The following is an 11,855-nucleotide window of genomic DNA, read 5'->3' on the forward strand; positions in this document are numbered from 1 at the left end:
AAAGACAAAAATACAAGATCCAGGGGGGGGGGGGGGGGGGGGGGGGAAATGAATAAAAAATACACATGAATTACGAAACGGTTACATGAATCTCATGTTTTCCTCGATCCATATTCCACTTATTATTTTAATGAAATATTATTTTCATATTTTGTATTTTAGCATAACATAGATATAAAAAGAAACTGAATTCAAAAATATAAAGTCAAGAAAGAAAGAAAAGCATGTATGTATAAGGGCCTAAGGGGAAGAGAGCGTGGGGTTGTGCTTCTTTCTTCACTCTTCACACCAAACAAACCCCACTCAACACAACAATCATCAATCATCATTCATCATGAAACATCCTCTGCACTACACCCACCACTCCTAAAAAGCAACAATCCAAATCCCTTAAATTTACTACCTTTTCTTACTCGAATCCACCATTAACACTCTCTCAACAATCATGGACCACCGTCCTCCGCCGTATCTCCCTCTCATTTTCCTCCTATTCTTCCTAATCTCCGCCGCTGCTCTTCCTTCAGAGCTTCTTTCGCTTCTCGCTCTAAAATCATCTCTAAAAGATCCTCTCGATACACTCCATGACTGGGAGTGGGATCCATCTAAACCTGGAACTCAGTGCTCGTGGTCCGGTGTCAAATGTGACCCGAAAACAAACCGGATTAATTCGTTGGACATCTCTAACCGGAATCTCTCCGGGACGATTCCACCGGAGATCAGATACTTAACCAGCTTACGTTATTTAAATATCAGTGTGAACCAATTTGCCGGACCTCTCCCTGTCGCAATCTTCGAGTTGTCATCTCTTCAAACTCTTGACGTTAATCACAATCTTTTCAGTTCAGTGTTTCCGTCAGGAATTTCGAAATTGAAGCATCTTACATTCTTCGATGCTTACAGTAACAGCTTCACGGGGCCATTGCCGACGGAGTTTGTTCGGTTGAGGTTACTCGAACATCTTAATCTCGGTGGAAGCTACTTTGATGGTGAGATTCCTAAGAGTTATGGTGGGTTTGAAAGATTGAAGTTCTTACATCTCGCTGGAAACAGCCTCCGTGGTCAAATTCCAGCCGAGTTAGGAGTTTTAACGTCGCTCGAGCATTTAGAAATTGGATACAATGCGTTCTCCGGTGGAGTTCCAATGCAGTTTGGTTTGATGTCTAATTTGACATTACTTGACGTTTCTAGCGCCAGTCTTTCTGGTGAGTTTCCGATTGGTGTTACAAACTTGACGAAGCTGGAGACATTGTTAATTTTCAAAAATAATCTTCACGGCGAAATTCCGGCGGCTATCGGCAAATTGCAATCAGTCGAGATTCTAGATTTGTCGAATAATAACTTTTCAGGGAGCATACCGGAGGAAATTTCATTGCTGAGGAATCTTACGGAATTGAGTCTAATGAACAATAGACTTACCGGAAGCATTCCTGAAGGAGTAGGCGAGCTTCCGAAGCTCGAGTATCTGTTTCTGTGGAATAATTCTCTCACCGGAATTCTGCCACAAAAGTTAGGCTTAAATTCAAGGTTACAGAGACTCGACGTCTCTTCTAATTCTCTCTCCGGTCCAATTCCGCCGAATCTATGTCTCGGCAACAATCTATTGAAACTCATTCTCTTTTCAAACAAGTTTTCCGGCGAGCTTCCACCTTCTCTGGCGAATTGCACTTCGTTGTACAGGTTCCGCATCCAATATAACAGATTGAACGGACCAATTCCCATCGGATTTGGGAGTTTACCTAACATCTCTTTCATGGATATGAGCGAGAACAATTTCTCGGGACCATTTCCGGGGGATTTACTCAATGCAGCTAAACTAGAGTATCTAAATGTATCAGAAAATTCGTTCGACAGCACGTTGCCAGAAAATATCTGGAAAGCTCCAAGTTTACAGATATTTTCTGCAAGTTACAGTAAATTCAAAGGGGATATCCCACAATTTAAAGGCTGTGAAAACTTCTACAAGATCGAGATGGAAGGGAACGAATTGAGTGGTAGCATTCCTTGGGATATCGATCACTGTGTGAAGCTAATTTCTCTCAACCTACAACGTAATTCAATTTCGGGCATCATTCCATGGGAAATTTCGTCTCTTCCCTCCATAACCGAAGTTGATTTATCGCATAATCTTCTTACCGGTACTATTCCTTCTGTTTTCGGGAATTGCAGTACATTAGAAGGTTTCAACGTTTCCTATAACCAGCTAACCGGGCCGGTCCCTGCATCTGGAGTTGCATTTTCAAGCCTGCATCCTTCTTCATTCGCCGGAAACGAAGGACTTTGCGGCGGAGTCATTCGTAAACCCTGCCGGACAGAAACTGAACCGGAGACAAAACCACAACACCCCAAAAAAACCGCCGGAGCCACCCTGTGGATCGTCGCCGCAGCATTTGGCGTCGGTCTCTTCATCCTCGTCGCCGGAATCCGATGCTTCCGTGCAAACTACCAACAACGATCCGTGGTGGAGGAAACGGAAACAGGGCCGTGGAAACTAACCGCTTTTCAACGCTTGAATTTCACAGCTGATGACGTGGCAGAGAGCTTGTCGATGACAGGTAAAATCATAGGGACGGGATCCACAGGGACCGTGTACAAAACAGAGATGCCAGGTGGCGAAATCATAGCCGTTAAAAAGTTACGCGGAAAGCACAAGGAGACAATCAGATTAAGGAAAGGTGTGTTGGCTGAGGTGGAAGTGTTGGGTAACGTGAGGCATAGGAATATAGTGAGATTGTTGGGGTGTTGCAGCAACAGGGAATGTACCATGCTCCTCTATGAGTATATGCCTAATGGAAGTTTAGATGATCTACTTCATGGAAAAAACAAATGTGACAATTTGGTAGGGGATTGGTTCACAAGGTACAAAATCGCGTTGGGGGTGGCACAGGGGATCTGCTACCTCCATCATGACTGTGATCCGGTGGTTGTACACCGTGATCTGAAGCCATCCAATATTTTATTGGACGGCGATATGGAGGTAAGGGTGGCAGATTTTGGTGTGGCCAAGTTGATCCATTGTAACGAATCAATGTCTGTGATTGCAGGGTCCTACGGCTATATAGCCCCTGGTAATGTTTCTCTAACATTTTTCTTTAATTAAGTCTTGTAAGGATAAATTGTTGATGTTATTTGTTTCATTTATTTTGTGTAGAATATGCTTACACTTTACAAGTCGATGAGAAAAGTGACATATACAGTTTTGGGGTATTGTTAATGGAACTCATAAGCGGAAGGAGATCGGTTGAGTCTGAATTTGGGGAGGGTAATAGCATTGTGGATTGGGTGAGGTCAAAAATCAAGAGCAAAGAGGGTGTAAAGGAGGTGCTAGATAATAATGCAGGTGGTTCATGTAGTTCAGTAAGGGAGGAAATGATGTGCCTATTGAAGATAGCGTTGTTATGTACAAGTAGAAACCCGCCGGATAGACCTTCGATGAGAGATGTGGTGTCCATGTTGCAAGAAGCCAAACCCAAGAGGAAATCACCAGATGACGGTGGTAGAGTGGTGGTTAATGTTGGTGGTAAACCTCCGGTACAAAAGTCTAGTGGTTGAATGTTAATAAAATTTCTTCTTTCTTTGTTCTAAGGGGTGGGGATTGGTTTGGTATAGAAGTATTCTTTTTCTTTTTTGGGTGTCAATGAAAAATCCATGTGTTTTGAGTCTCTTAATTAAGGAAAGAATGAATCTATGGTATCTTAATGTTATTTTAGTTTCTTTTTGTTCGTACCTTTAAAAGATAAAATATGAAGGATAAAGCTCACCAAATATTTATGTTTCTAAAAAAATCAATCGTCATAAGTATGTAAGAAACTCGTTTCATGTCTCGATTTGATAGATTATTTGCTTTGGAGTTAAGTAAAGAGTATTTCGTTCATCAAATGTGGGGTGCAATGGGAGCGTGGAGTTGGCGTCAAGCCATAAGAGGTGGAGATGAACATGTGCAATTTAATGAGTTGAGGAGGATTTTTATGATGTAGTTCTTTCATGTGACAAAAAATGGTGGTGGGTGTTAGAAGGTTCGATTGACTTTGCAATTTTCAATACTAGAAAATAATTTGATCAAATGTTGCTTCCTAATGCGGTTAGACCTACTAGATGGAATCACTATATCCCTAGGAAGGTTAATATATGTATGTGGCGTGCCTTGTTGGATCGTCTTCCTACGAGATGGAATCTAAGTCATAACGGGGTTGAAGTGACTTCTTTATTGGGTCTTATTTAAAGTTTATGATCATGTTTTTGTTTCTTGTGAACTTGTTGTGAATATTTTGCGAAAGGTCTTTTGTTGACTTGATATGGTGCACTAAAATTGGCATGCAATTGCTGATATTGTTATTTGGTTGGACTCGATTTCAGGAGTTGCCAAGACAAGGAGTATGGTGGAGGCTATTCTTTTTGTGGTTGTGTGGAGGATTCGACAGTTTCGAATTGACCTGTTGTTTGGAGAGTCGGTACCTCACTGGGATGAGATTTTTTACAACGTTATTGATATTTCATTTAATTGGTTCGTTTTTAGAAACTTAAAATTTTCAGTTAGATGGGTTGATTGGCTTAATAATCATCCTCTACCTTTTTCTTTCTATTTTTTTTTTAGCTTTTTTTGCTAGTTTCTAATACAATTGAGTCGTTCTAAAAAAATAAAAAAAACTTTGTCAATGATTTTTTTGGAACGGTGGGCTAGGTATATGCATGAGAATTTTAAGTTTTAATATTGTTAAAGTATCAACATTATTACCTAAGTGTTAGTAACTCCTTGTTACCTAAGTGTCCTAGCCCCAACTTATAAAACTTTATCAATGTTGATACTTTAACAATATTAAAAAGCTTTATACGACTATTTTGTTGACAATTTTAAAAAGGTGATGATACAAGCAAGGGTAATGGCATTACAAATCACTATCTGTATAATGTACCCGTAGTTGCTTTCAGTTAGAACAAAACTCGCATGGTTAAAAAGTAAAACTTTTTTTCAGCCATCTGAGATCGTTTAGCGGTTGATATTGACGTTTTCTTATATAATTTAGTACTAGGTGTGAGACTCATGTATTACGTGGGTTAATTAAAAAAATATCAAAATATAAACATTAAATATTTTTTTAAATTAAAATAAGGAAGGAAAAAAAACATATTTATTGCAATTTAAGATAGTATTTATTACATTTAATACTTACTTATATAGCTATATGTATTATATGGTTTTTTAATTTTAAAATTTAAAAAATCTAAAAATTGACATTTGGATATTATTTATTTCAAAAATACCACAAAATGACAAGTGTCAAAACTTATGAGAGATTGACATGTGGCAAAATGGAACTTAATTTATTAGAGTAGATTTGTTTGCATTTCTTTTTTTAATTAGTTGGCAATAACTTTTGATTATGTTATATTTTCCTAATAAAATCCAAATTTTAGACTAGGACAATCCTATTATAAGTACTCAATTTTTTTTCTGGGATTTCATCTTTTGACGTTTCTTCATAACCCTAATTGGGATTCTCGTGTTATTCATCATTCTTGTTTAGATCTTTTGGAATTTTTCGATCCTACATCAAATTTATTATTTAGCTTTAGCGACTAGTTTCAGTTTTGAAATCACAAGGTTATCGGTTCGTCCATCATAAATTTACCATTTTTTGCTTAAACCTTAGAGAGTTAGAGTGGTATGTTATTCAAACAAAGAAAATATTAACCCTTGTGATATATTATTGCCTAGCTTAATCAATTGTTTGATATATTGTTTCCTAGCTTAATCAATTGTTTGATATATTGTTGCCTAGCATAATCAATATTAACCTTGGAGTGGACTGTTAGATAATCTTTGAAGCAAAGCCTTTTTTTTTTTCATAACCATAGTCTCTACTAGCCCATATCTATGTTTCCTCATAGTTCAAATATATGTTAAATGTAAGAAGCAATGTATTTTTTATTGATTTGTTTATCATAACATTTTAATTTAATTTTATTGGGACATAAAATTGCATCTAAATATGAAAATATTTAATTATAGTAATATAAAATGTAATCAATATTAACTATTATAATTAGGTATTTAAAAAAATAAAAAATAAAAAACTATATTGTAATTGGTTACTCTTTTTTAAATAGAATGTGTTAACAAAAAAACAGATAATTATACAACGATGTAATTAAACAAAACATTAAAATAAGATGTTGTAATACACACATAAATAAAAATACACTCTTGCCTTTAGCCTTTTATATATTTTTATCAACGACTCTATAACAATAAACAGATAAACAAAGAAACAAAACGGACGGAAGTGTATCTATTCAAATGTTGGGTCCCATATTTTTAGGCCGTTGCCTTCAAAATCGAGAAAGTCATAGTCCGGAAACCGAAGTATCAGCAATTAATAGAATAGAAAACCTCAAACAATCCACCAACATTTTCTTCTTCAGGTGAGAACATATTGAAGATGAAGACGAAGTGATTCGCTCAATCAAATCTATCAAAAATCAGACGGAAATTTCTATAGATTTTGCAAAGAATGTGATGCAGAGAAGAAATTGATAGCTAGCCGTGGTACAAGGAAGAAGATATTCAGTTCCAATGTCGTCGTGCTCTGTGGAGAATCAAAACCCTAACAAGTCTTCACCCTTAAATTTCTCAAATCTCTGGTTGAAGAACGAAAAAGTGCTCGATCATGTCGTTTACGCTGCCTTACGTCGATTTTCCTTATCCAACAAACACCCTCCCTCTCTGCCACCACACCTAGACGATGTCACCGTTGCTTCTTCTCCTCCACAACCTCCCACGAACAGCAACAAAATCCTGGCTTTTGATTTCTCCCAAATTGTTGTATCTGATGATTTTACTCCTCTCCTTTCTGACGAAATCCTCCTCCACATCCTCTCGAAACATCCGGAAATATCACAAAGGAACTCAAATTGTTTAGTCTCAAAACGGTGGCTGAATCTCCAAGGTCGATTGGTAAGATCACTCAGGGTTTTGGATTGGGATTTCCTTATATCTGGTCGTATGTTCTTTAGATTCCCTAACCTTACACATATTGATTTACTTCATGGAACTGTGGTTTCCAATAGTAGTACCCCAAATTTAATTGGCCATGAATTGGGGTCTTTTCACATATCTCCTGATGATTTTTTATGCGATGACCATTGTTTATTACCAGTTGATGAAGTTGATTTTGGTTTGAAAGTTTTGGCTAGTATGTACCCCAATCTGCGTAGACTTGTTGTTGTGAATTGTAGTGAAATTGGATTACTGAGTGTTGCAGAGGATTGTCTCACAATGCAAGAATTAGTCTTACATAGATGTAATGATCATCTATTGTGTGGAATAGCAGCATTTACAAATCTGCAAATATTGAAGCTGATTGGAGTTATTGATGGTTTCTATAAGTCTCTGGTTTCTGACCGAGGTTTGACCATTTTGGCACAAGGGTGTAAGAGATTAGTGAAGCTTGAGCTACGTGGATGTGAAGGGGGTTATGAGGGGATCAAAGCAATTGGTGAATGTTGTCAAATGCTTGAGGAGTTAACAATTTGTGATCATAGAATGGAAGAAGGATGGTTGTCAGCTCTTTCTTATTATGAAAATTTGAAATCTTTGAAGCTTGTTTCATGTAAAGGCATTGATCAAAATCCTGAACTGTATGAGCAATTAGGGTTTTGCCAGATGCTTGAAAGATTGCATTTGGAGAAGTGTCAGTTAAGAGATAAGCAAAGTGTTAGGGCTTTGTTTCTTTTATGTCAAGCTGTGGTGGAAGTTGTTTTCAAGAATTGTTGGGGATTGAATAATGCCATGTTTCTCAATGCAAATTTATGCAGGTATAATAATTTCTTTAAAAAAAAAATCTTGTTTACTTCCAACTCCATCTAATTTTTTATGGTTTGATTGCAGGAGGGTGAAGTCTATGTCTATAGAAGGATGTTCAAGGCTAACAACACAAGGTCTTGAGAATGTGGTTCTTTCATGGCAGGAGCTTGAAAGCCTTGAAGTAATATCATGTAAAAACATAAAAGATGATGAAGTGACTCCTAAGCTATCTGCTTTGTTTTCTCATCTTAAAGACTTCAAATGGTGCCCAGGTAACAACACGTCTTTTCTTCTGTCAACAAGATTCTCTCTTTCTGATATGGGAAAACGAGGGGGTAAGTTCTTCAAGAAGTTTCAAATTTAAGAGTTTGAAACTGGGAATTTAAGCTTTTGCTTATTTATTCTATAAATTCTTTAAAAGTTTCAAACTTGAACATTTGAGACTGTATGTAGATTTGGAGTTCTTTAAAATGAAGCAATATAAGCTTCTGATTTGGATGAACTCTCTAAAGAGTTACTTGGACAATATTATGTATCCATATTTATTTTGATAATCAATTATCATCTTCATTGATTTTTGTTATTGTTCCCCGTGGGTTATTGGTGTATATTGATAGATGTCTAGGCCTCTATGGCATACAAAAATGATATTATATTCAAAAGTAATCATACAGTTAGTATGATTAGCATTTCAAACGCTACAATATTAGTCATACTAATAGTATTTCAAAAGCTTTAGCATGTTGTTGTAAATAGGAAGAGACACCAAGGAATCAAGTTTTGTAAATGGATATAAAACAAGAGCAGTTTTTTGTCACCATAAGAAATAAGATGATTCTCTGTTTCTCACTTTTTCATAATTAACAAACATAACGAAACTAATGATGTTGACACGATTGTGATGCTATATCTCAAAAGCAGCACCTCATGTAGGGATGTCAACGGGGGCAAACGGGACGGGGAGTGCATCCCCCGCAATTTCACCGTTCCCCCATCCCCGCTCGCGCCCCCGAAATGTCCAGCATTCCTACCCCCATCCCGATTGGTTTTGGGCTGTCTTTTTTTGGGCTAAAAGAAGTTGTTTGGGCTAAAAGAAACTATTTTTTAGGTAACAAATAATTATTTATAGCAGAAGTTTACATGTTAAAAATAAAAAAGTTATGACATCTTAAAACATTATATTAACAACTTAAAAACTTGTTTTTTTGTTGAATTTTGGAAGCTCAAAGCCTCAAAATCATGTTATTGTTTATTATATTTATATAATTAATATATGTAAATATATGTATAATTTATTAATGGGGTCCCTATGGGGATTTCGGGACGGGATTGCCCATCCCGCCCCCCGAAATTAATTCGGGGGTTAACCTTGCCCCCACCCCCGTCCCCGCCCTCGATTTTTTTTAATAAATACCCTCAAACGGGACGGGGTCCCACGGGACTTTTTGACATCCCTAACCTCATGGCAAATTTATAGCACATCAGCGTAAATAGCAAAGGGGAGGGACCTTTAAATAGATATTATAACTAACTGAGTATCCTCTTGCCCTTTTGTTTCTATTTATCTTCTTATCATTAAATCAAGACAAATGTCAAACTCAAGAGGAGAGATTAAGAGAGAATTAGTGGAGTCCATATGTCATTATTTTATGAGTAGAAAAATAAATAGAAATAAATGGTAGGAGAATATTAAATTTCTTTTAACTAAAGATGACAAAAAAAGATTATAACCCAACACTATTAGGATTTGAAATATATATCCACCTCCCAAGTAGGTGTTAAAAAAACAACTTGACAATGAAACTTTTCGTAATAGTCTTCAACTGTAAGCTGGACTTTTGGAGGCATGTATTTCAACAATCTCCACCATGACTCCTAAAGTCGAAAAACATTTTTGGAGGCATGTATTTCAACAATCTCCACCATGACTCCTAAAGTTGAAAAACATTAACCGATCCTCATTAATTGATGAATACTCAAAAAATACAAAAGAAAATATTGTAACATAAATGACCTTTAAATAACAAATGCCCCCCCCCCCCCCCCCCCCCCCCTCTTATAGCCTCTTGGCTTACTTGCATTTTTTAACACCATCAAGTTCAAAAGTGGCCATTGGAAGACTTTTAGTAAACATATGAGCTGAATTTTTATTTGTGTCGGTCTTGCTTACAACAAACACGCCTTTAGCAGTTTTTTGTTTTTTTATTTTTATGAAATGATAGTGTACATCAATATGTTTTGTTTGGTCATGAAACTTTTGATCCTTGGTCAGAAAGATTATGCTTTGATTGTCGCAAAACATCATAGTGATTTTTAACATGTAATTAAGCTCTTCAATCAGCCCCTTCGACCAAATAGCTTCTGTTGGATAACACAACTATAGATTGTAATTTTGCTTTCAAAGACACATTTGGTTGTGAATTAAATGTGTCATATAAGCAGATATCTTCACATACCAATCAATAGTTCAATTCATACACTTTCATAATCCAGACAAGATTACCCAAAGTGAAAATGTACCTTGGAATATGGTACTTTTTCCATGCATGCTATATTCCTTTTAGTAATCGACTCAAAATATTCTCAATGTATCCTTTTGCAAAAAGAGGCACTCAATGTATCCTTCAACTCACTTAAAGTGAGCTGCAAAATGCGTGTTTACTTCTTTTGCATCATGCATATTAAAATGACGCAAAACATTCAAATGTATCCTTCTTGAGAAATATATTAAACTCTTGCATTCTTGTGTCACACACATTCCTAGAATCTTTTTTGCAGCACCCAAGTCCTTCATATCAAATTTGACATTTATGTGGTCTTTAATCTATTGAATATCCTTAATAAATTTGTGGCAATTAACATGCCATCCATATATAAAAGTACGTATATCATTGATTCGTTGTCACATTTCTTGTATTAAATGCAACTGTCATAAGTGCACCTTGTCAACTTATGATTGGTCATGAATGAATCAAATTTTTTCTACCATTGTCGAGGAAATTAATTGAGGCCATATAGAGAGTTCTTCAATTTGTACACATAGGTTTCCTTTCCATGAACTATAAATCCCCTAGGTTGTTGCATAAAGGTCTATTCCTCAAGTATACCATTTAAGAATGTTATAGTTCCATCTAGTTTCTAATCCATAATCATTAGAAGCAACCAATCCCAACCAAGACATGTATAGATGTGTGTTTGACAACCAGAGAGAAAATATCGGTGTAATCGATTAAAAAAAGTCTGACCAATCAGAGGAGGAAAGAGAATGCAGGGAGCCTTCCCCTTACCACCTTTCCCGTACCCTCAGTGTAGTGTTCCGAGGTGTGGGTTTGTTTCCCGCTATGCTCCTTCCAACCTTAGTGAATTTCCCCAAATACCCCATACTAAACATACATAATAGCACGAAGCTAAATCGGGTCTATTTCACCCCGGAGTCTATTTCAACTCCTTCGCTATCTTTCAACTGATACGGGTCTATTTCACCTGTAACGCCCGTAGATCCGGGCTAGTCAATTTAGAGATGATAATAATCAAAAATGACTTTTTGATGGAAGATTATTTAGAATGAATAATCTTAACTAAGTTGTAGTGGTTGTGGCAAGTTTCCGAAAATATAAAGAACGCCGAAATCCGAGTTATAACGAAGAAGTTATGACATGTCGAAGTTTCGCGACAGAACCGGCACGACACAGCGCGACCTAAATAGTGAATTTACGTTAGAGCGATATTTGGCCTTATCAATCTAAATGAAAGTCCTAGAATACGTTAAACCGCGAGCGTGCATAAAAAGAACGTCTAAATCTGATTTCGTATGAGGAAGTTATGATTTTTCGAAGTTTCGGCTTAGCAGTGTACAGCACGAAGTTCGAATATGAGATCGAGCGATATTTAGCCGAAACAATCTAAATGAGAATTGAAGATCTCATCGATAGTAGTGCAACGACGGAAAGACAGACGAAAACGGACGTCAGACGAAGGAGTTATGAGTTTATAACGGAGTTTTCCTGTCCCGGCCTACTAAAAATAATATAAAAATAATATAATAAAAATAAAG

The 11,855-nt window shown here is 36.6% G+C and overlaps 2 protein-coding genes across 2 annotated transcripts; both read left to right on the forward strand.

The window, feature by feature from the left end:
* The first annotated feature begins 269 nt into the window (after positions 1-269).
* Positions 270-3,701, forward strand: LOC145129932 (uncharacterized). Its single transcript, XM_079064769.1, has 2 exons — positions 270-3,065; positions 3,149-3,701. The coding sequence occupies exons 1-2, from the start codon at positions 446-448 to the stop codon at positions 3,547-3,549; spliced, it is 3,021 nt and encodes a 1,006-aa protein (XP_078920895.1). The 5' UTR covers positions 270-445; the 3' UTR covers positions 3,550-3,701.
* A 2,663-nt stretch (positions 3,702-6,364) lies between these two features.
* On the forward strand, positions 6,365-8,379 carry LOC145128952 (F-box protein At5g07670-like). Its single transcript, XM_079063716.1, has 2 exons — positions 6,365-7,812; positions 7,886-8,379. The coding sequence occupies exons 1-2, from the start codon at positions 6,572-6,574 to the stop codon at positions 8,163-8,165; spliced, it is 1,521 nt and encodes a 506-aa protein (XP_078919842.1). The 5' UTR covers positions 6,365-6,571; the 3' UTR covers positions 8,166-8,379.
* The last annotated feature ends 3,476 nt before the right edge of the window (positions 8,380-11,855 follow it).

The sequence above is a fragment of the Lactuca virosa genome, chromosome 8, assembly GCF_052849685.1.
Source record: "Lactuca virosa cultivar CGN04683 chromosome 8, Lactuca_virosa_CGN04683_v6, whole genome shotgun sequence".
Lineage (NCBI taxonomy): Eukaryota > Viridiplantae > Streptophyta > Magnoliopsida > Asterales > Asteraceae > Lactuca > Lactuca virosa.